Source organism: Ammospiza nelsoni, chromosome 6 (assembly GCF_027579445.1).
Source record: "Ammospiza nelsoni isolate bAmmNel1 chromosome 6, bAmmNel1.pri, whole genome shotgun sequence".
NCBI classification, from domain to species: Eukaryota; Metazoa; Chordata; class Aves; order Passeriformes; family Passerellidae; genus Ammospiza; species Ammospiza nelsoni.
In genome coordinates this window covers 11,025,626-11,050,913 of record NC_080638.1, presented here as the reverse complement: position 1 = coordinate 11,050,913, position 25,288 = coordinate 11,025,626, and the positions used below count along the sequence as shown (strand labels likewise).

At 63.7% G+C, this 25,288-nt stretch overlaps 3 protein-coding genes across 5 annotated transcripts in view; all 3 read right to left on the bottom strand.

Annotated features, from left to right (window-relative positions):
• Positions 1-581: 581 nt before the first annotated feature.
• ANKRD13D (ankyrin repeat domain 13D) lies at positions 582-6,665 on the bottom strand. Its single transcript, XM_059474373.1, has 15 exons — positions 6,564-6,665; positions 5,349-5,484; positions 5,144-5,268; positions 4,561-4,606; positions 4,336-4,479; positions 3,717-3,906; positions 3,514-3,580; positions 3,360-3,441; positions 3,016-3,077; positions 2,809-2,939; positions 2,509-2,666; positions 2,280-2,426; positions 1,965-2,128; positions 1,804-1,883; positions 582-1,365 (listed from the first exon to the last, which is right to left on the bottom strand). Exons 1-15 carry the CDS (start codon positions 6,651-6,653, stop codon positions 1,125-1,127), a joined length of 1,863 nt encoding a protein of 620 aa, XP_059330356.1. The 5' UTR covers positions 6,654-6,665; the 3' UTR covers positions 582-1,124.
• Positions 6,666-7,946: 1,281 nt separating this feature from the next.
• On the bottom strand, positions 7,947-15,152 carry GRK2 (G protein-coupled receptor kinase 2). Of its 3 annotated transcripts, none has more exons than XM_059474056.1 (21): positions 14,948-15,152; positions 14,055-14,131; positions 13,419-13,492; positions 13,093-13,194; positions 12,816-12,890; positions 12,290-12,351; positions 12,041-12,092; positions 11,822-11,913; positions 11,558-11,657; positions 11,405-11,483; positions 11,189-11,319; positions 10,812-10,906; positions 10,627-10,734; positions 10,476-10,542; positions 10,217-10,317; positions 10,020-10,086; positions 9,839-9,934; positions 9,589-9,751; positions 9,373-9,509; positions 9,188-9,301; positions 7,947-8,795 (listed from the first exon to the last, which is right to left on the bottom strand). In XM_059474056.1, the coding sequence occupies exons 1-21, from the start codon at positions 15,058-15,060 to the stop codon at positions 8,634-8,636; spliced, it is 2,067 nt and encodes a 688-aa protein (XP_059330039.1). In that variant the 5' UTR covers positions 15,061-15,152; the 3' UTR covers positions 7,947-8,633. The 3 variants fall into 3 exon arrangements, with proteins under 3 accessions (XP_059330039.1, XP_059330040.1, XP_059330041.1); XM_059474057.1 differs by having other exon boundaries at positions 9,188-9,298; XM_059474058.1 differs by lacking the exon at positions 14,055-14,131 and having other exon boundaries at positions 14,948-15,128.
• Positions 15,153-17,045: 1,893 nt separating this feature from the next.
• KDM2A (lysine demethylase 2A) overlaps positions 17,046-25,288 on the bottom strand; it is a 33,748-nt gene continuing 25,505 nt past the window's right edge. The window contains exons 14-22 of the mRNA XM_059474574.1: positions 24,823-24,906; positions 22,973-23,239; positions 22,720-22,851; positions 22,552-22,641; positions 21,266-21,978; positions 20,147-20,310; positions 19,739-19,897; positions 19,428-19,643; positions 17,046-19,323 (exon numbers count right to left, since the gene is read on the bottom strand). Of these exons, the coding sequence (XP_059330557.1) occupies positions 19,142-19,323; positions 19,428-19,643; positions 19,739-19,897; positions 20,147-20,310; positions 21,266-21,978; positions 22,552-22,641; positions 22,720-22,851; positions 22,973-23,239; positions 24,823-24,906 (2,007 nt within the window). The 3' untranslated portion in view covers positions 17,046-19,141. The remainder of the gene's footprint in view (positions 19,324-19,427; positions 19,644-19,738; positions 19,898-20,146; positions 20,311-21,265; positions 21,979-22,551; positions 22,642-22,719; positions 22,852-22,972; positions 23,240-24,822; positions 24,907-25,288) is intronic.

The following is a 25,288-nucleotide window of genomic DNA, read 5'->3' as shown; positions in this document are numbered from 1 at the left end:
CACATCCGTAAGGGCAAGGCGGGATTGACCCTCCAGCACTTGAGACACCCCCGGATCCTCCAAAAGTGGGGACCATCTGAGGGTCCCTGGCTCTTGAGACCCTCCCCCAGGCGCCCTGAACGTGTGATGCCTTCCCCCGATCCCCAGAAACTGTGGATCCCCTGAGGGACACGGCACTGGGAACATTCCAGGTTTCAGCCTATGGGAATACCCCGTGTCCCCAGCAGCTCACCCCCAAAGAGCCCCTTGTGACCCCACGGGTCCCCAGCCAAGCCCCATTCCCTGGGCAGGGGTCTTTTCCCATGTAATATAAACAAAATAAACCATTCCTTGGGCCAGGAATGGGGGCACAGGGCCAGATTTGGGGTGAGCTGAGGAGGAGCAGCCCACTAGTGCCACCCACACCCTCACTGGATGAGCCCCATCACCTGAGCCCCACCCCAGCTGCAGGATCCATCCCTTTTCCCAGGCCCCACCCCTGGGACACCCCACCCATGACGCCCCAGGCACGGACACACGTGTGTATATATATATATAATATATGTATATGTATATGTACAGACATTCGGGGCCCCCCTGCCCCCCCACTGCCCCAAAGGATGAGGCCTGGGGGTCCCCCAGCAGTCCCCCCCAACACTGCAGTGCCTTAAAATAGGGGTCACCTGCATCCCACGGGGACCCCCGGGTCCGTCCTGCCCCCCATGGGTCACAGTACAACACCAAAGAGGAGGGGTTCCCTAGGGAGGGCTCTGGGCACAGGTGAGGGTCCCTGGGCTGAGGTTTGAGCCTGGCGGGAGAAGAGCCCTGGATTGGGGGTCCCGGGGGTAGGAGGATCCCTGGATCAAATCCCCTGTGGGGGGCTGTACCCACATCAGGGGGGTCCCCGTCACGGGGGGGCCGTCCCGGCACCGGCTGCTCCCCAGGCAGGGCTGTGCCCGCCCCGGGCCATCCTGGTGTGGGACAGCGCCCGCACCGGGGTGTCCCCTGCCTGGGGTGTCCCTATCCCTGCAAGGGGTGTCCCCACGTGGGACATCTGCGTCCGTGCGTGGGCTGACCCCACATGGGACACCCCGGTCCCCGCGTGGGACGTCCCCGTGCCGGCGTGCAGCGCCCCGGGGCGGGCGCTACTTCTCGGTGAGGGAGAGGCGCAGGATGCGCTGCAGCTCCTCGTCCTCCTCGCGCCGCCGCCGCTCCCGCTCCTCCTGCTCGCGCTCCGACAGCGCCATGGCCAGCCGCAGCTGCTCCGCGAAGCTGCCGTACCCGGGCGGGCCCGGGGGGCTCCCGCCGCCCGCTCCCGGGGGGCTCCCGGCGGCCGGGGGCTCCGTACTGGGCCCCGCCTGCAGCAGCATGCTCTCCTGCAGCGCCCTGGGCAGGGGACAGCAGCGGGGACAAACCCGTGTCACGGCAGCCACACCCGTGTCATGGGAGCCACACCCGTGTCATGGGAGCCACACCCCTGTCATGGCAGCCACACCCCCTCTGGCACACCTCTGCCCCACCCCTGGAGGCCACACCTCCTTCACAGCCCTTAAATGGCCTGGAGAGCAATGCCCCGCCCCACATGCCCCACCCAGCGGTTAGCCACGCCCATTATGGGCCACACCCTTTGGGCAGCAAGAAGCTCCTCCCTTTCAGCCCCTCCCCTGGCCACACCCGGACACCTTTAGCCCCTGCCCCTCTAACCCCATGGACCCTGTACCTGCCCCACCCCGACACCTTTCACCCCTGCCCCTCCCATCTCAGCCCCGCCCAGGTGAGGTGGGTGTGGCGCCCCAGGCCACGCCCCCACGGATGGAACCTCACCTTTCCAGCTGCAGGTCCTCATCGTAGGGCGGCGGCTCCGCGCCAGGGCGGGTGTTGGTCAGCGCCTCCCAGATGGTCACCTGTGGGGTGTGGCCATGCGTTAGGGGTGTGCCCAGGTGTGTGTGGGGCGTGTCCAGGTAAGGAAGGGGGCGTGGCCGCACCTGGTCGGTCTCGGTGCCGGCGTCCAGCAGGCTCTGCTGGATGGCGAACTGCAGCAGGTCGTCGTCCTCGTCGCGCAGGGGCTCGCTGCGCCCCGCGCCCAGCACCGTGTACCCCGCCGGCACCTCGAACACGCCCGCCTCCACCTCGCACGGGAACGGCCACGCTGCCACGCACGGTGAACCATCAGCACCGCCCACGGCTGTCCCCGTGGCACCCCATGGTGCCCCACAGCACCCCACGGCATGCCGTGACACCCCGCAGCCACCCCGCTCCGTATCCATGGAATCCCAGCCCTCCTGGCCCCCCAGGCTCACCTCTGGGCCCCGAGGGCTGGGTGCCGGGGGAGTGGGCGCTGGGGGGCTCCTGGGGGGCGCAGATCCGCACGGAGCCCAGGGGCTGGTCACAGCCACACAGGTTGCTGAAGGTGATGCGGGCGTTGAGCACGTGGAACAGGGGGATCTCTGTGGGTACAGGCGCCAGCTGAGGCCCCATGAACTCCTGCCCCTGTTAATCCTGCCCCAAATGGAAGTTTTTCCCTCTCACCGATCTTGACGGGGAAGCCAGGGGGCAGCTTGAGGGTGATGAAGTCGCGCAGTTTGGCGAAGTGGGCGTTGGAGATGGCCATGAGGTCGATGATGGGCGTCACCTGCTCCGCCAGCGACAGCGGGTGCTGCTCGCACAGCCACAGCGTTGCCTTGAACCTGCCCAGGCACCACCGTGGGCACGGGGACTGCCAGGGCCACCAGCACCACCCCTGTGTGCCACCGCCCTGGCCACACCCCCGAGGCAGACAGTGACATGGCCCCCGAGGACTCTGTCCCCACCCCGGGATGGCGGCCTCACCTCTGCACCTTGCTGGACATCTCGATGGGGCGCCCGATGTTGCGGGTCTCCAGGTCAAAGTGGGGGTCGAAGTACTCCTCGGGGGTGATGGCCGTGGGGTTGGTGGGGCTGGCAGCCTGCAGGACGGGTGCCTGAGGGGACAGCAGCACCGCTTAGCCCCCCTGGACACCCCCAGTGTCCCCAGGGACCCCCGGGATGGCCACTCACCCCGTTGTGGGTGCCGTGCTGCTGCGCGATGCCCAGGAAGGAGTGGAAGGGGGTCTTGGAGCCTGGGGGGAGAAGGGGGTGCAGGGTGAGGTGTGGGCAGTGGGCAGTGGGAAGGACTCCCAGGGCTGTCACCGGTCACACCCCTCATGGGTGGCAGACTCCACGCTGTCCCATGCCTGTCACATTATACCCACAGTTTCCCACAGCTGACATGTCACACCCAGAGTGTCCCACAGCTGACATGTCACACCCACAGTGTCCCACACCTGACACCCGTGCCACCCAGGAAAGGCGGTGTGTCCCCACTGTGTACAGGCCCCCTGATTGGCTGACAGGGCTGTCACCTTTGCTGCGTGACTTGTCCTGGTCGGAGAGATGCTCCGTCCTGGTCTTGGTGACCAGCTCCACGTTGCTGGCACTGTACACCTGCGTGGGGACACCGTCAGGCCTGCCACACTCTGGGCTGTCCTCCGTGTCCCCCCCAGTCTCTGTGCTCACCTTGGCCTCGTAGCCACTGACCACCTCCATCTTCTCTGAGCGCCAGCCCCAGATCCCAGACTTGTTCCTGGGGGAGCAGGGAGGCCTCACTCACCCTCTTGCACCAGCGCTTCCTTCCCCTTCGCCCACGCTTCCCCCTTGCATGGCCCCTGCTCACTGACACCTCCCCTTCCCTCCCTTCCCTCCTTCCCTCCCCTCTGCACCTCTCGAAGGCGATGTTCCGGGTGTCCAGGTGTGTGGACACGATGGGTGAGGTGAGCCGGCCGGCCACGTGCTCCTCGCTGGGCTGCATGGCCGCCAGCAGCAGCTCCGGCTCGTGCAGGGCCAGCGCCAGCGTCTCCGTGTACACCACCTGCTTGTCGTGGTCCACCTCCATCACCACGGCCCCCTCGTCTGCGTGGGGACACCCAGGGCTCAGCTCCATGTGACAACACCAGGCCTGGGGGACACTGGGGGGCTGGGGGGATTGGGGGTCCCTCGTACATGCAGGAGCTGAGGTGGTTCCCTCAGGGAGAATTAAGGTTTCCTTGGGGAATTGGGGGTCCCTGGTAAAAGAACTGAGGTGTTCTCCTTGGGAGGGGGTAACTGGAATCTCACATGGTCCCTAGAGGGGATCTGGGAGTATTTATAGTGCAGAGGGTCTGGAGGATCTCCAGGGAAGTCCCTATATGGAATCTGGGGTGTTTACAGGGCTGCACTTATAGCGCAGGGGGTCTGTGTCTCCCCACAAAGACTAGAGGCCCCCAGGGAATTCAGCCAGGGGTGCAGAGGGTCTGGGGGCTCCCCAGGCTGACAGAGGGCCCGCGGGGGGCTGGAGCTGACCTTCCCCCTTGAAGATGTAGCTGCGGCGGCCGCGCTGCCACGTCATGTGCTCGAAGCCCAGCAGGGTGGTGTCCACCCGAAGGCTCTCACCGCGCTTCCACACGCGGTACACGTCGCTGGGACACACCTTGGACACCAGGGGCACTGCGGGCACAGGGACACGTCAGCCTCGCGGCTGGGGGGCCCTGGGGACCCCCTTCCCCTTCCCAGCCCAGCCACGCTCACCCCAGCTGGTGAACTCCCACTTCATCTCCACGTAGAAGTCGGATGCCTGGAAGGGATGAGGAGAATGGTGGGGGATGTGGAGGGGCTGGGGACTCCCTGATAGGGTCACTGGGGAGGGGGGGAGTCTGGGGAGAAGGGATGGGGGTCCCTATTGGGGTCCCGGGTAGAGATCAGAGAGAGTGGGGCCATTAGTGCAGGTCCACAGGGAAGGATATGCAGTGAGTCCCAGAGGATAAGGATAAGCAGGGGGTCCCCAGGGAAAGAATGGAGTCAATGAGGGCTTCTAAGGAGAATTTGGGGTCCCTTCTCAGATCACTGAGGATGTGGGAAGTCTGGAGAGCCGGGGTGAGGATCCCTATTGGGGTCCTGGGTGCGGATCAGGACAATGTGAGGAAGTGGGGTTGGATAGGCAAGGTGTCCCTGGGGAAAGAATGGGGTCATGGAGGAGACAGGGGCTCCTGGGGAGACTTGGGGGGTGTCTGCTGGAGTCACTGGTGAGGTGGGGAGTCTGGAGCCAAGGGATGGGGCTGGTGGGTGTCCCTGGGGGTCTCTGGGGTGCAGGGTGCAGTTCTGGGGGCTCTACCCGCCGCAGTTTGCTGAGCAGCTCGGGGATGCCGGCGAGGCGCCGCGTCGCACGCTGGTAGTCACGGTACTGGAGCACCAGCTGCACCATCTCGGGGTCCCCCGTGCTCACCGCCTCCTGCAGCACTGGGGACACAGGGTGCCATCAGCTGGAGGCCACCCGCCGCCCCGGCTGGTGTCCCCAAGTCCCCGAAGTGTGCCTGTACCCGTCCATCCGTTGGCGTTCTCCCGGCCCACGTTGGCGTTGTGCCGCAGCAGCACCCGCACCGACTCCAGGTGGCCCAGGGACACGGCCAGCTCCAGCGGCGTGCGGCCACGCGGGTCTGTCAGCTCCACGTCGTGCTGCAAGGGTGCTGGGGTCACTGTCCCCTCCCCGTGCCACCCCAGTGCTCACCCTGTGTCCCCCATGCTCCCAAGGCCTTGTGCTCCCAGCCCCCCCTTCTCCCAGTGCAGCCAACCCCATCCCAGTGCTCCCAGCTGCTTCCAAGCCTTTGGTGCTACAGTGCCTTATTATCCCAGTGTCACCAGTCCTTCCAGTGCCACCAGTTCTTCCAGTGCTCCCAGTCCCCGAGTCCCAGTCTCCCTGGTACTCCCAGTCCCTACACCACTCCCAGTCTTGCTCCAGCACTCCCAGTTCCCCCAGATGCTCCAGTGCTGTCCCCTCTACTCAGTGCCGCCAGCTCCCTGTGCTCCCAGTCTTCCCAGCCTCCCTCCAGTTCCCCCAGTCCCCCCTGCCCCCAGTTTCCCCGGTGCTCCCAGCTCTCCCATCCCCTGCGCCCCACCTCCCCTAGTGCTCCCAGTCCCTCTGCAACGCTCCCAGTGCTCCCAGTGCCCGGTGTCCCCAGCCTTCCCTAACGCTCCCAGTCTCCCTCCAATGCTCCCAGTCCCCGCAGTGCTCCCAATATCTCCCAGTGCTCCCAGTCCCTCAAGGGTCCCAGTCCCTGCAGTGCTCCCAGCATATCCCAGTACCTCCCAGATGGTGCTCCCAGTACCTCCCAGTGCTCCCAGTACCTCCCAGTGCCCCTAGTCCCTCCAGGCTCCCTCTCCCTGCAGTGATCCCAGTATCTCCCAGTATCTCCCAGTCCCCATAGGGCTCCCAGTATATCCCAGTGCTCCCCGTCCCCGCAGCGCTCCCTGTATTTCCCAGTTCTCCCAGTCCCCATAGTGCTCCCAGTATCTCCCAGTGCTCCCGGTCCTTCCAGCCCTCCCAGCATCCCCCCTCCCCCCCCGCGCACAGCATTCCCGGTTTTCCCCAGCGCTCCCAGTCCCTCCCAGCATTCCCAGTCCCCCCCTCCCCGCGCTGCGGGCCCCGCCGTTCTCCCTCCCCTCCCCTCCCGCCCGCTCCCGTTCCCGGTGCCGGTGCGTGGGGGGTGCCCGCTCCCCGGCGCCGCTCCCGGTGCCGCTCCCGGCGCCGTTCCCACCGTCCCCGCGCGCAGGGCGCTGTCCAGCGCCTGGTGCCGGTTGTGCCAGACGAGCCGGTGCAGCGGGAAGGTCTCGGCGGGCCGGGCCATCCCGGCACCATGTCCCCGGGGCCGCCGGGGCGGACGGACCGGGCCGCAGCGCGGGGCCTGCCCGCAATGGCTGCGCGGGGGCGGCGGCGGCGCAGCGCGGCGGCGCGGGGCGGGGCCGCACCGGGCACCGGCAACCGGCAACCGGCAACCGGCAACCGGCAACCGGCAACAGGGAACAGGCAGCGGCACCGGGAACGGGAAACGGGGACGGCATCGCAGCCGGGAACGGGCACCGGCAAAGGGAGCGGAAAAAGGGAAGGGGCATTGGCACCGGGCACGGGAACGGCAAAGGGAGCGGGAACGGGGCGCCAGGAAGGGGAACAGGCGCCGGGCACGGGAATGGAATTGGCACTGGGCACGAGAACGGCAGCAGGAAAGGGAACGAGGGGTCGGGAGTGGGGCACCGGAAACGTTATCGGCACCGGGAATGGGAGCAGGCACCGGGAACGGCACCAGCACCGGCGATTGTGGGCACCGCCACTGCAGCAGCACCGGGAATGCGACTGGAACCGGCCCCGGACACAGCCTGGGGCTGCACCCTCTCGCACTCTCCCATCGGGGCTGAAACCAGGGACCCCCTGGCTCCTCGCTGATCCCCGGTACCGGGGTCTGATGGTGCCTGGCATCTCCTGCTGGGTACCCTGAGCACACACCCGGGGCTCCCTGACCCCCTTTACATCATAACATCAGTGGAGGGGTACCTGGTGTTCAGGACCGTTGTGCATCCCATCCCATCCCATCCCATCCCATCCCATCCCATCCCATCCCATCCCATCCCATCCCATCCCATCCCATCCCATCCCATCCCATCCCATCCCATCCCATCCCACCCCATCCCACCCCATCCCATCCCATCCCATCCCATCCCATCCCATCCCATCCCATCCCATCCCATCCCATCCCATCCCATCCCATCCCATCCCCAGGAATGCTGGAGCACCAGCCCGGCTGTGCCGCACCCTGACACGCTGCCCTCAGGCAGGGTGTGGGCAGGAGAGGTGGCACCTGCACTGCCTGGTGACAAGTGACATCCCCGGGGACAGAGCAGCAATGGGGGACACAACCTCCAGCAGCCCACGCTGGCCCGGGACCCCCATCCTGTGAAGCTTGGGGATGCTCCAGAATGTCCCCAAAGGGCTGGTGTGTCCACAGGGGGACAATCAGGAATCTCCCACACCACAGGAGGTGACAAGGACTCCATGCCACCCTCAGCGGGTGTGGAGCCATCTCTCCCTCCCACAGTGAGGTGGAGCTGGATGATGTTTTTCGATGTTTTTATTATAAAAACTCTTTTTATTTCTGGCATTCTCACATCTCTGCTCATGAAAACCTCACTCACCCACTGCCCCTGCCCTGCCCCGTGCCCCCCCTGCCCGGTGCCCCCCAGCCCCGGGAGCAGAGCGACCAGAGACTAATATTTACAGATACTGCTGGGACTGGGGGGCAGGGGCACCCTGTGCCCACCCGTGGCTGATTTAAGGGGGTCCCACCCGCTCCCTTCTCCTCAGGAGGGGGGCAGGGGCTGGGGGTGCCCTGGATCAGGGCAGGAGGGGCAGTGGCAGAGCGGGGGGCGCAGGGGACCCGTGGCACAGTATTTACAGGGGGTCCCCCTGGGCACACACTCACTCACTCACTCACTCACTGCCACACATGCACACGAGGGGTGCCACCCACGGGACGGGCACAGCCACACGGGGAGTGGGGACATGCCGGCTGGGGACCCCGCCGGTCCCTTTGGCACACACGGCCCTGGGGAGCGGGCGGGAGGGACGGGGGCTGCCTTCATCTGAGCCGGAGAGTTCCTGCAGGGCCGGGGGCACACCGGGGAGAAGGTGCCAGGCCGCGTGCCCGCCGTGTCACCGCGCCGCCGGGTGACACCGGCACCGGGCGCGTCCCCTCCCCGGAGAGCAGGGGACACGTGGGAACCCAACCCAATAAATTAGAGGTGGGGTGGGAAGGGGTGAGGGGGCGCGGGGAGGGTCAGAGCCCGTTGTGGGAGCGCTGGATGAAGGGCACTTTGCTGAGCTCCACCACGGGCGAGCGCGGCTTGTTCTGCATGCGGGGCACCCGCTGCAGCAGCTGCTGCGCCTGGCGCTGCGCCTCCCGCAGCTCCTTCCGCCACTGCACCAGCTCGGGGTCGCTCTGCGGGGCAGGCAAATGGCTCAGGAGCAGGCACAGGGCAGGGCTGGGCCAACCCAGCATGCCAGGGTCGTGGGGTTGCCCCACGTTTGCAGTATTGATGCCCTGGAGTGGCTTGAAGGACTAAACATGCAAGTGGCCAGCAAGGGGGGATGGCTAGCAGGGAGCAGGAGGGATGGCTAGCAGGGAGCAGGGGGATGGCTAGCAGGGAGCAGGAGGGATGGCTAGCAGGGAATAGGGGGATGGCTAGCAGGGAGTAGGAGGTGGCTAGCAGGGAGCAGGGAGCAGGGGGATGGCTAGCAGGGAGCAGGGGAATGGCTAGCAGGGAGCAGGAGGGATGGCTAGCAGGCAGCAGGAGGTGGCCAGCAGCCAGGGGGACAGGGGGTGACACTCACGTCGCACTGCAGCACAAACTGCTTGCCCCCGCGGATGCGGAGCAGGATGCACTTGCGCTCCTTCACCTGCGTCTCCTCCACCGAGTCGATCTCCTCCATGGTGAGCAGGGACTGCTGGGGGGACAGGCTCAGCCCGGTCCCCAGGGCGCCCCCCAGCCCTGCCCCCGGGGCCGTGCCCCCCTTACCGGTGACTCGCCCTCCCCGCGCCACTCCAGGCGGTTGGGGAAGAGGTAGAAGTAGCGGCGCTGCCACTGCGTCAGGAAGGGGTTGCCCAGCTTGGCCATGTAGCCGTGCATGATGCAGTCCTTGCCCATGGCGTACTCTGGGATCACAGGCAGGCGGGATCAGCACGGGGATGTGCCCAGGGGTGGGTCAGGGCGGGCATTCCCGGCCCCACTCACCCTCCTCGTGGCCCAGCTGCTTGTTCTTGGCCTTCTTGCGGGCCTCCAGCTTGTCGGTGTCGGCGTTGACGGCGTCGAAGACGGTCTCGGTGACCTCCTGCTGCCAGCGCTCCGAGATGGTGAGCGGGAAGTTGCGGTACAGCTCCTGGTCGCTCTCCAACAGCTGGGCAGGGTGGGATGCTGGAGTTATGCCCAGGTGAGGGGCAGTGGGACACCCTATGCCCCCAGGCTTGGCCCCTGTACCCAGTACCTTGATGCCCTTGGTGTCCTCCTCGTCAAAGGAGCCGATGTCGAAGGCGTCGGCCGCGTTCACCTCGCCGCGGGGTGGGACGAGGGGTGGTGGGTACTGTGGGCAGCAGTGGGGGTCAGGGGGGGGCTGCCCACCTCTGTGTCCTTGTCCCTGTCCCCAGCCATGGGCACAGCCCCCTCACCTTCTGCAGGAACACCATCTGCCAGTCCAGGCCCTTGAAGAAGGGCTCTTCCTTCACCTCCTGCGCCCTGCGGAAGGAGGAGGAGAGCGGGTGAGCGTGGCCGCAGGGACATCGTGCCAGCACACCTTGTCCCATGCCCTGGGGACACTGTGCCAGCACACCTTGTCCCATCCCCTGGGGTCCTGTGGGGCACTCACCCTCGGCCCATGCAGCCCAGGCGCCGGTTGACATCCCGCTGCAGCAGCCCCTCGAGCAGGGAGCGCAGCTCCGGGGAGAAGGAGTCTGGCAGCTCCACGGCCTGTGGGAGATTCCATGAGATCACAGCTGAGCGGGGACAGGGACACACGGTGACACACAGCTGGGCACAGACACGTGCTCCAGGCAAAGACCGGCCGTCCCTGACCCCCTGTGTGCCTCCCACGTCCTGCCCACAGCCCCCCCAGTGCCCCCACCCACCATGGTGAGGGTCATCCGGTCAATCTCGTGCTTGTCCTTCGTCTTGTGCTGCCGGAATGGGCTGTGCCTGCAGCATGCAGGGAGAGGGGGCTCAGCAGTGCCCAGCTGTGCCCAGCTGTGTCCAGCTGTGCCCAGCCGAGCCCGCACTCACCCCCGGAGCAGCTTGAAGAGCATGCAGCCCAGCGAGAACCAGTCGGCGCTGCTGTCGTAGGCCACCCCCTTCTGCAGCACCTCCGGCGCCATGTACCCGTGGGTGCCCCTGGGGAGGGGGCACAGGGGGGTCAGGGGCCGCCCCGGGCGCGGGGGCAGGGCGGGCAGGGGTGTGGGCACACTCACACGCTGGCGTGGGGCTTCTTCTTGGAGAAGTCGCAGGCCAGGCCCAGGTCGGAGATGCGGACGTGGCCAAACTCGTCCAGGAGGATGTTTGCTGGCTGTGGGGACACCGGGGGACACCCTGAGCCCCAGAGTGGCCCGTGGGTATGGGATGGTGAGCCCGGGGGGCTCTCTGGGATTTGGGGGTGTCTGAGTGCTCCCAAAGTCTCAGGGTGCCCACGTATTTTGCTGTTGGGGTGTCCATTAGATCTGAGGGTGCCCTCTGGGCACTCCCACAGTGTTCTGAGGGCAGGGTTTGTGACACCTGAGGGTGCCCACATGGCAGTGCAGGGGATGCTAAAGGGATGTCCTGGGGATGTCCTGCGGGTGGGGACGGTCACCTTGAGGTCACGGTACACCACGAAGCGGCTGTGCATGTGCTCCAGGCCCAGGATGATCTCGGCCGCGTAGAACCTCATCTCCGCCTCCGAGAAGACGCCATGCTGGGACAGGTGATAGTGCAGGTCCCCCCCTGTGGGGACAGGGACTGGCTGTCACCCAGAGCGCTGTGCCAGGGGTCTCTGTGCCCCGGGAGTGCCTCAGGGCAGGGGTCTCACCATTCATGAGGTCGAGGATGAAGCTGAGCTTGTCGGGCGTGTGGAAGGCGTAGGACATGCACACGATGAACGGGCAGTCCTGGCGGGACACATGGGGTCACCCTCCCTGTCCCTTGCCACCCTGTCCCCAGCCCAGCACCCGTGTCCCCTCACCCCAGTGCTGACGAGGGACAGCATGATGCGCTCGTTGAGGGCCAGCGTTTCGCCCTGCTTCATCTTGATGCGTTTCTTGTCCAAGCACTTCATGGCGTACCTGGGGGGGACACGGAGTCCCTGCGGCCACCGTGTCCCCACAGCAGGGCCAGCACCCACCTCCCACCCACAGCCCCCCAACACGTGTCACCACAGCAACGCCACTGGGCCCCCCAGCACCCCAAACCCCAGGAGGGCCCCTGGGTGCCGGGGCATTCCCGTTACATTTTGCCCGTGTCCGCTTTCCGGCAGCCGTAGACCTCCCCGAAGCCGCCGCGGCCGATGATTCGGTGAACGCTGAAGTCGTTCATGGTGAGCTGAGGAGGAGACTGGCGTGAGCCTGGACAGCGAGCCCTGCCCCAGTGTTCCCAGGTGAGGGACACAGGGGCTCCCTGGAAGCACATCCCGCTCCCTGGGAGGTGAGGGACAGGGGCTCCTGCTCACATGGATGTTCAGCTCCACGTTCTTCCACTGGCAGAACCGCGTGAACTTGTCACTGCAAGGAAGAGCAGAGAGGGCAAGAGTGGAGATCCCGGAGAAACACGGCCCTCAAAGACTCCCTGGATTTGTCTGGAGGCAGGGAGCACCCCCCAGGACACTTGGGAAAGGAAGAGGCCCCCAAGTCCCCAGTGTGGGCTGTGACTCAGTGGGATGGGACACCCCAATCTGCACGGGAATTTCCTCCCAGCTCACCTCTCAATGAATTTCTGGAAGATGCCCCCACGCAGGTTCTGGCAGATCTCCTCAATGTAGGGCTGGGGAGGACACAGGGCTCAGTGCTGGGTCCCCAGGGCCACCCAGGTCACCCTGATCCCATCATTAGGTGGGGTCTCCTCTACCCCTGTGAATTCACATTCCCCCACTGCCACTCCCAGGCCCCTGGGGATGCTTCTGGCACCTCAGTCTCTGGGAACCCAAACACCACCAGCCCTGGGCACCCCTAGGGTGACATCCAGGGTCGCAACCACCTCCCTCTAAGGACACCCTGCTACCTCCCAGGGTAGCCCCCAGTCTCCCATCACCCTATGGGGACTACAAGCAATTCTCCCTCACTCCCAACATTCTGGGGACCCTCTCACCATCCCTCGGGGTCCCCATTCCTCCTGGGACACCCCCCTCCCATTTCAGGGGCTCCCGTCACCCCCAGCCCCCTCTAAGGATTAACTCTCCGAGTGTTAGAGGTGGCAAGGACCCCTTCCCTGTGCCAGGTGATGCCCACCTGGAAGAGGTCTGGGGGCACCTGCTTCTTGCTCAGGCGGCTCTGGACGTGCTCCGTGGCGCTCTTGGAAAAGGGCTGTGAGGGGGACAGGACCGTGTCACCTCGGGCAGAAGGGACAGCGGCCAGGCAGGGCTGCACCAGGCCACAGAGGAACCCCCATCCGTGGGGCTGGGATGTGGCTCCCGGGATGGAGCCTGTGGGGGGTGTGGGGCTGCCCCTGAGGACACTGCGGGCACAGTGGGGACACCCCTGCCACCCTGCTGCCCAGGACACTCACGTGGGAGCAGGCCAGCAGCTCCTTCATGATGTAATGGTCGAAGATGTGGCGGCTGTGGGCGGCCCGCTCCTCCTCCGAGTCCAGCTTCTCGTACTTCTTGATCTGGAGAGGGCACAGCTCCAGTGGCACAGGGGCACAAGGAATGCTGGGCATTGTGGCCCCTCTGGGTGCCAGGTCCCATGGGAGGGGTTATCCCATCCCTCAGGCAGTGTCTCCCAGCTCCTGGGCACTGTCACCTCAGGTGGTGCCCTTGGCACCGTGTCCAAGGAGGTACCAACCCCACTGCTGGTGCACCAGGGGGTTGTCCCCAGGTCCCCCTGTCTCACCTCCTCATAAAATTCCATCAGGGGCTTGGCCTCCTCGGCCTGGTTGAAGGCGAAATCCCGGAAAAGCAGGTAGCCTGCAGGGACAGAGCCACAGCATGAGAGGTGACAGCCCCCCGGGCCAGGCCAAGGGACACAGGGACATCCCCTGGGCCTGCCCAGCCCTGCTGCCACCCCGGTGCCAGGCTTGGGGAAGTGCCAAGCAGGGACCAGTGCGGAGCTGGCAGGGTGACAGGGTGCCAGGCCCCAGCTGGCGTGGGAGCAGCCCCCTGGGGCAGTGAGGGGCTGCCGTGGGGCACCGTGGGGGCAGGGGCACGGGCGGGCACACGGAGCAGGGCGGACGTGCCCGGAAACCGCCGGAACAGCAGGAGGAAGTGAGAGGCGCTTCCTGCCCCGGACGGTTTGCGCTGGCGTTGGGGGAAGTGACAGGACAGGGGACACAGGGTGGGGAGCGTGGCGCAGCCCCCCGGCACCCCTGCCCAGCCTGGCCCCACACCCCCTCTGCCATCCCCGTGGCCACTCTCACTGTCACGGTGGCCACCAGTGCCGTCCCCAGCCCAGCCACGCTTGCCCCTGGGCTTGTGGCTGCTGGCCCAGGTGTCCCCCGTGTCCCCCACAGCCCCCGTGTCCCCAGCTCACCGATCTTCTGAGTGAAGATCTTGTCAAATGTCACCTCTCCCCGGTCCTCCAGGTACTTCTGCATGACGCTGCGGATGCTGGGGACACACCAGAGGGGCTCAGCCGTGCCCCCGATGGACCCCTGCTCCCCACCTTCCCCTCCTGCTCCTCCTGTGTCCCCAAGCTTCGGTGGCACGCGTGTCCTGCCATCCCGTGTGTCCCCACCCCAGCGGGGCACGTTGTGGGTGCCAGATCACAGCGTGTCCCACGCACTGGGGCCCAAAGGAGGGTGGGGATGAGTGTCACCCCCAAAAAAGCCTCACAGGTGCCTGGCAGTGAAGGCACAGGAGGGCACCGGGTCTGGCACGGGGACGGGGGACTGTGACCCTTGGCACACCTGGGTACAGGTGTGTGTGTGTGTGTGTACACATGGGTGTGACACGGCTGGGTGGGACAGCAGGAAGTGTGTGTGTCCCTGTGTCTGTGTTTGTGCGTCCCTGTCTCAGGCAGGAAGTGCGTGTGTCCATGTCTGTGTGTCGGTCTGTGCAACAGGTGTGACACTTGTGTGTCCATATCCGTGTGTGCGTGTCCATGTCTGTGTGTTTGTCTGTGCAACAGGCGTGACACTTGTGTGTCTATTTCCGTGTCCATATCCGCGTGTGTCCATATCCGTGTGTCCATGTCCGTGCGTCCATACCCGTGTGTGCCTGTCCCTGTGTGTGCATGTCCGTGTGTCCACGTCCGTGTGTCAGGCCAGGTGTGACCGGCACACACGTGTGCGGGAGGTGTTCGTGACCCGCGGGCGCGTGCGAGCGGTACCGGGAAGGGGTGACCGAGGGACCGGGGTGGGTGGCGGACGGACAGACGGACAGACGGACGGACGGACAAGCGGAGGGGCAGCGGCGGGGCCTCACCTGGGCTCGGGCAGGACGATCCTCTTGCTGGCGCGGGCGGCGGGCGCGGCGCGGCTCTTCTCCATGGCCATCAGGTAACTCACGTCCGCCAGCACCGCCTCCAGGTCCGCCATCGTGCCGCGGCGCCGGCCCCGCCGCCGGAGCCGCACCGGCCCCGGCCCGACCCGACCCGCCGGCCCCGGAACCGGAACCGCGCCCGGAAGCGGAACGGGGCCGGAGAGGAGCCGGGCGGAGGAACGGGGAGCGGCCGGGAGGGGCTCGGCGGCCCCGGGACGCGGCGGCGGCAGCGCCCGGAGCGGCGGGAGCGGAGCGCGGAACGGGGCGCGGCCGCACCGGGGCGCGGGCGGGGACAGCGGGGCTGGGCGGGGACAGCAGCGCCGCCACCGCCACGCCCGCCCGGGAGGGGCCGGGACACCGGCTGTGGCGCTGGCCGTGTGTGTGACACTGGGTGTGTGTGAGACTGGGTGTATGTGTGACACTGTATGTGTGTGACACTGGGTGTATGTGTGTGACACTGGGTGTATGTGTGTGACACTGGTTGTGTGTGTGACACTGGGTGTATGTGTGTGTGACACTGGGTGTGTGTGTGTGACACTGGGTGTATGTGTCTGGCACTGGGTGTGTGACACTGGGTGTATGTGTGACACTGTATGTGTGTGACACTGGGTGTGTGTGTGTGACACTGGGTGTATGTGTGACACTGGGTGTGTGACACTGGGTGTATGTGTGTGACACTGGGTGTGTGTGTGTGACACTGTGTGTGTGTGTGTGACACTGGGTGTATGTGTGACACTGGATGTATGTGTGTGACACTGGGTGTGTGTGTGACACTGGGTATATGTGTCTGGCACTGGGTGTGTGACACTGGATGTATGTGTGACACTGAGTGTGTGTGTGTGACACTGGATGTGTGTATGTGGCACTGGGTGTATGTGTGTGACATGGTGTGTGTGTGACACGGTGTGTGACTGTGTGTGTGACACTGGGTATATGTGTGTGACACGGGGTTTGTGACACTGGATGTGTGTGTGACACTGGATGTGTATGTGACACTGGGGGTGTGTGTGTGACACTGGGGGTGTGTGTGTGACACTGGGTGTGTGACACTGGGTGTGACACAGGATCCATGGCACTGGATGCCTGTGTGCCACCACGTGTGTGGCAGTCTGGGGTGCAACGGGTGTGATGGTGTCTCTGTGTGTGCCATTTTGTGTGTGACACTGTGAGAGACACCACGGGGGTGTGACAGCGACTCTGTGTGCGTGACATCATGTGTGTCATTCCACACTGCATGTGTGACCACATGTGCCACGCGTGACAGCAGGTGTGACACCATGTGCAGGGTCCCTGTCCCCAGGGCCATGAGGGGACACCTGGAGGTGACAGGCAGGGGGTCGGGGCGCTGAGATTTGCTTGGATCTGGTGTATCATCGGGGGAGGCACGTGGTGGCACTTGGGGACCAGGGCACAGGGAGGGTGACAGTGGCCTCAGCCACCTGTGGAGGATGGCATCACCTGCCGTGTGCCTCGCCATGCAAATGTCACAGCCCAGCCGCCGCGGGGACCTGGGCCGTGACATCCCCACAGGGTGGGGACACTAAATGTCACCCTGGTGGCCCAGGAATCCCCTGGGAGAGGACAGGTTTCCCAAGGGATGTGGAGGGCAAGAGCCCCACAGGCCTCTGAGGACCTGTGGCCCTGGCAGGGGGTGATGGGACACCGGGACAGCTGGACAGCTGCCACCACCCACCAGGACACAGTGGGGACACTGGGACAGCTGCCACCACTGACGGTGCTCCAGTTTCTTCTCGAGCAGCTGAGAAAGCCAGTGTTGGGGACAGGGGGGACACAGGAGGTCCCAGCCCTGGCCTGTCCCCTCCACTTCCTCACAGACAAATGGGCAGAGCTCACACTCAGGGATTTTAGTTGGTCTTAGTTTTTTTCTTTCAGGTTTTTTTTTAATTCCAAAAATCCACCCCCAAGAAACAAAATATTTCCCGTGGGAGGTTGGGGTTTTCCCTCCCCAAACAACAGCTCGCCTAGCCTGGTGCTAATATGGCATGAACAAAGAGCCTCTCTAAAAATCCAGCATGGAAGAAGGCTCAGGAAGCAAAAACCCCCAAAATACAAAAAAATAAAAAAATAAAAAAAAGGAAAAATAAATGAAACTAACCAAACCCACTTGCCCAGTAGGTGCCCTCCCTCTGTCCCAGCCAAGAACCCCCAACGCCAGCTGAGAGAGTGCAAGACTTGGTTTGCTTTTACCCTTAATGCTTACATTTAATTTTAAAGCACAAACATCAGAGATGGACTCTAAATCGCCAACAAAAAAATAGATATTTACAATATTTCTCCGGGGAAGGGAGGGAAGGAGGAAGGGAGGGAAGGGGAGATCGAAACAAAACAAAACCACAACCAAACCCTTAAACAAGTGACTTTGCTTGCAGGAGTTGTCTTTAGGGAGCAGGCTGGGTTGGTTTTAAATCACTAAGTGATTTTTATTATATATAATTCTCTTTTTTTCTTCCTCGTGGATTTGCACCACGCCGGGGTGGTGAGGAGGGTGGCACGCCGGAGTCTCTGCGGCCGGAGGGCGGGGACACGGCGGGAAGGGGGTGCTGTCCCCGCGGAGCAGGGAGCACCTCGCCCCTCTCAACCCCAGCTATGGACATTTTTCTTTCGCGTTGCAAAACTCAAAAGGAATTCAAAGGAAAAAGAAAAGCTTAAATTCTTCCGATGTCTTTTCCCGGGAGCCGCCGCCGAGAGCGGCCGAGGCCGAAGGCTCCTCCTCTCGCCTGGGGGGGTTTCCTGCTCCGAGCGCTCCGGCTCCGCTTCGGCCGCACTGCCCCTTGTCACAGGCACTGCGGGATTGTCCCCAGTGTCCCCCTGCGGGGACAGAGCCCGCGGGCCGCCTCTCCTCCTTTATTGCTTCTGAAGCAGCAGGGGGGTGCGGGCTGCCCCCCCGGGGAGCCCTGCGGGGCTGGGGGCCGGTGGTGGCACGGAGGGGACACCCCGGATTGTGCTATCGGTACGCTGCCAGGGAGAGAGCAGGGTGCTGACACCGGGGGGACAGAGAGGGGGAGCGTCCAGGCCCAGGCAGGACAGGGAGGGAAATAAAATAGTGACCCAGAAAAGAAGATTCCAACCTTTTTTTCCTTTCCTTTTTTTTTTTTTCTTGTCTTTTTTTTTTTTTTGTTGTTTTGTTTTTTTGTCTTTTTTTTGTTGTTTTTTTTTAAAGTGCAAAAAGCTCTCTGCTGCCCTAGAGAGAGGTTCTTTGGACCAACCATTCATTGCAAAGGAAAATCGGCAGCGAAAAGGGGGTGGGGGGAAGGGAGAGGACGATGCCAGTTCGGTCCCAGGCCGCGGAGCAGCCCTCGCCCCTCCGGCCCCAGAGTGCTTCGTGGTGCCGGCAGCTGGGCAGGAAGAGGAGGCAGCTCCTGTCCCCGCCCCGCGCTCACTCACCCCTGGCTGATGCTTCCCGAGTCCTCCCTGAGCTCTGGTGTACCTGTGGGGTCTCCCCTGCTCCATCCCCTCGGACAGACGAGTTATCCCCCAGCCCCTGCTCCCGGGACACCCCCGGCCACGGGGCTCCTGCCCTGGGTGCTCAGAGAACCGCCCGGATGTGTGGGAGGAGGAGGGGCATGGATAGCAGTCCCTGCAGCCAGTCGAGGGGAAGGCAAAGGGAAAGGGAAAAGGGGGGGAAGAGCGCAGGGAAGCACCGGACTGGTGGCGGCACACAGGGGGACGGGGTGTTCTGGCTCTGCTCCCGCTTCCTCGGAGAGACCTCGACCCTCAAGCTTTGTGCTGCCGGGGAAGTGACAAGTGTTTCAAGGCAAGGAGACGACGGGGACGAGGGGAAAAGCTGGGGGGAGAGGGTGCCCCATTTCTCTGCACAGAGGCCTCTATCACAGCCCCGCCTCGGGAGCGGCCAGCCTCCGGGCCGAGGCTCCCTGCCATGTGCCCGTTCCTCCTCTGGTACTGGCCAGCCTGGCGGGACATCTTCCTCGGCAGAAGTCCCGGGGAAGGAGGAGGAGGAAGGACAGCGGAGCGAGGCCAGCGCCGGCCCTGCCTGCCGAGTCAGGTGGGAGGCAGCGGCAGGACACGCAGGGCAAGGGGGGGAGCTGGAGGAGGGGCTCTCCAAGAGGGGCGGGATGGGCTCTTTTCCTTCTCCTCAGTCTGCCCCGGGGAGGGTCTCTAGCTGATCTTTTGGATCAGCTTCTCATCGGACAGGCAGTAGAGGCTGTTGATGGACAGGTCCGAGATGAAGTGCTCACAGGCTTTGCGGGTGATCTGTTTGCAACCCCGCAGGTCGATGAGGGTGACGTTGGAGATGCGGCGCAGGTACAGCAAGGCCTGGTCCGTCAGCTTATTGCAGCCTGTGGGCAGAGAGCACAGGGAGCGTGAGGGGGACGCCTCCAGCAGCAGCACCATGAGGAGGAGGAATGGGAAACCCAGGAGGCACCTGGAGCAGGGCACGCACCTGCCATGTTGAGCTCGGTGAGGGAGTTGCGTGTGGAGGAGCCCACGGCGGTGAGGAGGTTGGCCGACTGGTCCGTGAGGTGGTTGCAGTGGCTGAGGTCGAGGCGGGAGAGCAGGGGCATATGGCGGATGATCAGGCGCAGCGTGGCGTCCGTGATGTCCAGCCCGGCGAGCCGGAAGTCGATCATGTTGCGGAGTTTGCTGCGATTGTCCTGACCTGCACGGGCACAGGGAGAACCAGAGTGGACAGGCTGCCCAAGGGACCCCACCTTGCCCAGCCCAGGCAGGCCCAGGGGAGCAGCAGCAGCTTACTGGGTTTGTCTATTGGAGGCGTGAGTAAGTCCCGGATCTGAGGGTCCTTGATTCCTACTGCCCACCGAAGATCGAGGGTCCTGAGAAGGGGGCAGCTGGAGGTACTGAGGGCACAGACTGCAGACCAGGAACAGCCCGCTAGGATGAGGTCTTTCAGGCCTGGCACAAGGGAGGCAGGTAACGAGTTAGACAGGTTTGGTAGGCTCCCAGGCATCCCAGATCTCACCCATCTTTTTCCAGGCACATGAGGATGCAGGTCCCCTCCCTGCCTGGGGTGGGACACTTGCTGGGTGATGGGACCCAGGAGCTCCCAGGCTTGTGGGGTGTCTCTCCCCATGACCCAGCCCTCAAGAAGCCTTGGAGCAGGCTGGTGGCAGAGGAAGGGACCCCTCCCTAGCCCACACTCACCTGGCAGCCTGTTGACGAGCCACGTAAGCTGTTTTTTTGAGATGTTGGTCCAGCTGAGGTCAAGGCTGACCGGCTGCCTTTTGATGATGCCGCTCAGCGCCTGCGGGGTGATGGACTTGCACCTGCTCAAGTCTATCTTTGTCCACAATCTCTTGTCACAGCACCTGGGGACAAGGACAAAGCTGAAAGTTGAGTCCCAAGAGTCCCATGGGATAACAGACAACTAGCAGGTTGCCTAGCTTCCAGGAGCCCAGCCCTGGTGTGGCCCAGCCACAGAACAAGGTTGTTCCTCCTGGTTCCCATGGGTTTCCTCAAACATGGGAGGCTGCTGAAGGTGTTGGGCCACCCAGCACAGCCCCAGCAGGGTTTTACTGCCCCAAAATAAAACTCCAAGTTGCAGCTGCAGGCTTGCTTGCCCCCATCTGGGTGTTTCTCCTGATCTTAAGGATCCTTACTTCCGGTGGGCAAAACACTGTGTCCCACCCCACAGCCCCAGCGGAGCTCACTCCTTTGCCAGGAGCAAACTCTTCCTCTCCCATTGGAGTTTGTGGAGAGCCGGGACCCGATGGAAGCTTAGCTGAGTCCCTGAAGGTGCAGGCGAGGGGACACTCCTCCACCACACCACTGCCACCAGCTGCTGATCAAAGCAGGCAATCCCTGCTGCTCAGCTGTTAGAAACCTCCCAGTTTCCATTGCTGTCTGTTCCCAAGCCCTCCATGCACAGCTGTCCTGGTGCCAGCATTGTCTTCTTTGGGCCTGCTGTCCCCCGAGGCGTTTCCAGCCAGCAAAGCCATCCCGCCTCAGCCTGCCTTCCCTGCCTGCTGGGAGGAGAGGCAGCAAGGGAGGCCAGGAAGGGCAAGCACCATCAGCATGATGGGCGAGGGAAGGGCACTGGCACCCCACAAGGACACGGCAGGGGACAGCTGAGGGGACAGGAGGAAGACAGAAGAGAACAACAGAGATGGGTACACACATGGCAGAGGCAGCAGGGCTGGCTACAATGGCACTGCCTGGCTCTGGGAGCGACAGGAGGGCACTGAGGTGACATCTCTCACCCTGCTCCCTCTGGGTGTCTGCCACAGATGTACTCCCAGCCCCAGGACGTGTCCCCACACTCACCACTTGTACCAGGTCTTGCACACCCGCATGCACTCGCAGAGCTCCCTGCGGGTGAGGTAGCGGAACACAGACATCCAGACCTCGCGCTGCACGCAGCTCTCCTCGCCCTCCTGCGCCCGGCCCCCGCGCCCGTTCAGCCGCGCCGCCCCCCCCTCCTCCGCGTTCTCGTCCTCCTCCTCCTCTTCCTCCTCCTCTTCCTCGGCGGCCGCCTCGTCATCGGCCCCGCTCCGCAGAGGCATCCTGGCGGGCGCGTGGCGCACCACCACGCGCGGAGAGTGCTGCAGGTTGGCCGAGGAGGCCGTGATGGCTTGGAGCTTGGGGACAATCGAAGTGCCGTGGACATCTTTGGTGGGGCGCTGGAGCGTCACGGTGAGGTAGGAGCCGTGCAGCTTGGCCTTCTCCACCTCTGACAGCTCCTTCTTGCCGCTGGGGTTGTTCTCCTTCTCCCGCACCATGGTTCTCTCCGTGGCCTGGAGCCGCAGCAGCTGCCGGCGCTTGAAGCGCTCGTCCCGGCTGGCGCTGTGGTGCTCGCTGGGCCCGGCGCCCGGGGACGAGCGTGTCACCACGCTGCGGGGGGACGCGGGGTCGTGGATCAGCTGCAGCATCGGGGTGGGCGAGTTGGGCGGGGGGGTCAGGGGCTCCTCGCAGCTCCGCAGGGGCCGCAGCACCTTGGCTTGCGCCGTGTCGTCATCGCTCTCCTCCACCTTCCGCTTCTGCGGGGAACGGGGGCGGCTGGTTAGCGGGAATGAGGCCTGGGGAAGGCTTTTCCTTCTCTTCTTCCCCAGGAAAACACCACAGTGCAGGCAGAATCTGCACCAGCAGTGCCCAACGAAATCACAGAATGGTTTGGGTTAGGTAGGGACACCTTCCACTAGATCAGGTTGCTCCAAGCCAAATCCAACCTGGCCTCCAACACTTCCAGGGATGGGGAATCCACAACTTCTTTGCTTAATCTCTGCCAGAGTTTCACCACCCTCAGAGTAAGTAATTTCTTTCCCACAGCTCATCTAAGTACCACGAGGACCAGAGTCCACCCACACCAGCAACAAGCATTATCCTAACCCCTTCTCAAAAGGGGCGTCTTTTGAGGCTGGGGGTGGCTTCCACTCCGTGCCTAACAGTCCAGTGTCTCCTACAGTGGAATAGCTCAGGCCCTCAAGCGCTGCACCCCCATGATTCTCATTCTCACTGATCACTGCATCCCCCCAGCCCATGCTGGTTGAACACATCCCTGGCAGGATGCAGTGGGAGGGATGGAGGACACAGATCCTTGCCTTGCTCCTTACCTGGCCCTTCTCTGTGTCGTCACCCTGGTAGCACTTGGGGCACTCCCAGCAGTTGGGGAGCTCATCATTGAGCAGTCCTTCCCCATCCATCTGCAATGAGAGGAGGGGGTCAGCAGCAGCCCAGCCCCACAGCAGAGTCCTCCTTTGTCCAGCACATGCCCTGCTCACCTGCAGACAGCCAGGGTGAACAATCTCGTTGCAGACACAGCACTCCATGAGCTTCTTCTCAAAGTCCTGCGAGTCCTCGTTCTGATCCACCTCCCCACAAAGTGCACACGTGACTGAGTGAGGCAACCTGGGCTACAAAGGAAAGCAGGGCTGACACCAGGGCATGGTGGGACAGCCTTCCTCCTTTCCTCTCCTACTACCTGAACCACGGAGAAGCAACCAGCTATCCCCCAGGAATCCAACTGGGACTCACCGCCAAGCACTGCCGGAGGACACAGGACTGCTTCATGCGGCCGGGCCCGCCGAACTTCTTCATGTCCCTGCAGTAGTGGCACATGCCACACTCGCCCTGCATGCAGGCCTTGCATTTCCGGCACCGCACCCGCCTCCGCCGGGCGCCCGACACGATGGGGGACACCGTGGACCTGACGGGAGTGGGGCGCGGTGCTGGCTTCATGGTGTGCGGCTTGGTGATGGGGATGGTGGGCAGGCGCACCCGCAGCCGGGCCTGGAGCTTCAGCTGGTGACAGGGAGAGAGGGAACTGGGTGAGGAGAGGGGAGTGCTGTGTTCTGCTGGGATCTGGAAGGCTCTGATCCCTGGATCCTGCACTGCCACTGGAGATTCTGTGCCAGAGAGCAGCTCTGCTCCCTCAGTGCTCCACAGCCAAAGGGGCCTCGATCAGTGCTGACCTGCCACTTCTCCTGGAGCACACTCCCTAACCCGTCACACCACCCCACACCCAGAGCTCCCCTTCCTCTCACCCCCTGCTAGGGCTCAAATGGGTCTGGAAAGGGCTGCTGAGTCCCAAAAGCATCCCACAGCATCCATACTTTTCTACCAAAGCAAGGAATGACAAGGTCCACCCAGGTTGTCCTCTCTATGTCACTCTGCCAACTGCACAAGGGGACAGCTCTGGTCACTGTTTGCCGAGCTCAAGGCACACTGGGAACACCCACACCCTCCTTGTTTACAGTGCAGGTAGGACAGCACAGCTCTCCAGCTGTCACCCTGCATCCCATCAGCCCTGACAGGAAATTTGCTGGCTGCAGCATCCTTCTGGGATTGGCCATGCTGGGCTGTGCACCACAGCTGGTGGGCTTGGGGAAGGGCAGGCTCCCAGGGATGGAGCCAGGCCTCTGAGTGCTGCACCCAAACCGTGCACACATCTCCAGGTCACTCCTCCCACAAAAGCTGCCCAAGATGCTTGTGTTGCACAAGGATCACTCTGTGTCCCCTGGGCAGGGCAGGCACCTCCAAAGGGCAATCCAAGAGGCTCATTTGTCTCCAGACTCCCTAACGGGGTGTTACCCATCCTTCCCAGGGTGAGGGGGTCCTGCTTTTCCCATAGCCTGCCTGTGAGCCCATCTCCTGGCAGGAAGGAAGAAGTGACCTCTGGGAGCCATCCTGGCAGGCCACAGGAAGGCAGCCTGCAGAGGGGAAGTCCGGCTGCTCCATGCCTCCATCTGCCCAGCAAGCTCAGCCCGGGCTGCAGCTCAGCTGTGGGCCCTGGGCTATGAGCACAGCTGGACAGGGAAAGGCAGGGATGCATGGAAAGGTCCCATTGCTGAAGAGCTGACTGCTATCCCAGGGAGAGACTCCTGGGAGAGTGCTGCCTTGCTTGGGGTTGTAAGACCCAATCCTAGAACAGGGACAGGGACACAAGGGACATGTTCACCTTAGAGCGAGGGGCTGGACTGCTCTTGACCATCAACGCCACACCTCACCCACCCTACCACAGCAAGGCCTTCCCTGACACACAACATTCCTCAGGCCATCCAGGGTTCTCCCTATCAATCCAGAGAGTTCCTAGGAGAGCAGGATCGCCCCCTCCTCCCACAACAAGGCTCACCAAGCACAACCAAAGGGCTGGAGAACATGGAGCAGCCAAGGCTGATCTGGTTACCACCCATCAGCTGAGCTGGGATAACCAGCACAGTGGGAGATCTCTGGCTTTGCCCACAGTGCCATGGAGGTGGCTGCACCCAACATCCCACTTTGGCACTGCTCCCAAGGCGGGTATGGAAGCGGTGCCACCACACCCCAGGCCTGGCAAATGACTCAACACGTGACACCCATCTGGGTCCCCTCCTTGCACCTCCTACCTTATCTCTCTTGGGCCACTGGACGATGGGGACGCCTGTAAGTGCCAGTTTGGGGTCGCTGTTTGCGTATTCTTCCAACAGCAGCTAATGGAGAGACAAGTGGGGAGGAACACAGCAGAGAGACAAAAAGCACAGGTGTGAGTGGAGGGAAACACAGCTCCCGCCAGCGAGGCAGGCTCTGACCAGATGCCAAGGCCAGCATGCTTCAAAGGCGGCTGGGAAGGAGCCCTCCTCTCCCCACGCCCGCCAGCAACCATTCCTCCTCCCCACATGAGACAGACAAGCTCTGTCGAGTCGATCTGCACCAGCGCTTTCATCAACTGCATTTCAGCCCCGAGGCCCCGCGCTGGGCGGCGGTGGAAGTAGAGAGCGCCAAGATTCGGCAAACTGGGGGGATTTTGGGGGGAAGGATTCATCAGCATCATCCCCCCCAGCTGCTCCCCAGGCACGGGGCAGCCTGGAGGGT

What these genes read in the sequence shown, in the direction of transcription:
- GRK2 (XM_059474056.1), bottom strand. Translation starts at nt 15,060, where the DNA reads ATGGCGGACCTGGAGGCGGTGCTGGCGGACGTGAGTTACCTGATGGCC. An exon ending in GATCTTCACTCAGAAGATCG is followed by an intron (nt 13,493 to 14,054) that starts GTGAGCTGGGGA and finishes CTGTCCCTGCAG; the next exon opens with GCTACCTGCTTTTCCGGGAT. An exon ending in ACCGGATGACCCTCACCATG is followed by an intron (nt 10,318 to 10,475) that starts GTGGGTGGGGGC and finishes AATCTCCCACAG; the next exon opens with GCCGTGGAGCTGCCAGACTC.
- ANKRD13D (XM_059474373.1), bottom strand. Translation starts at nt 6,653, where the DNA reads ATGGCCCGGCCCGCCGAGACCTTCCCGCTGCACCGGCTCGTCTGGCAC. An exon ending in GAACGCCAACGGATGGACGG is followed by an intron (nt 5,269 to 5,348) that starts GTACAGGCACAC and finishes CTGTGTCCCCAG; the next exon opens with TGCTGCAGGAGGCGGTGAGC. An exon ending in ATGTCCAGCAAGGTGCAGAG is followed by an intron (nt 2,667 to 2,808) that starts GTGAGGCCGCCA and finishes GTGCCTGGGCAG; the next exon opens with GTTCAAGGCAACGCTGTGGC.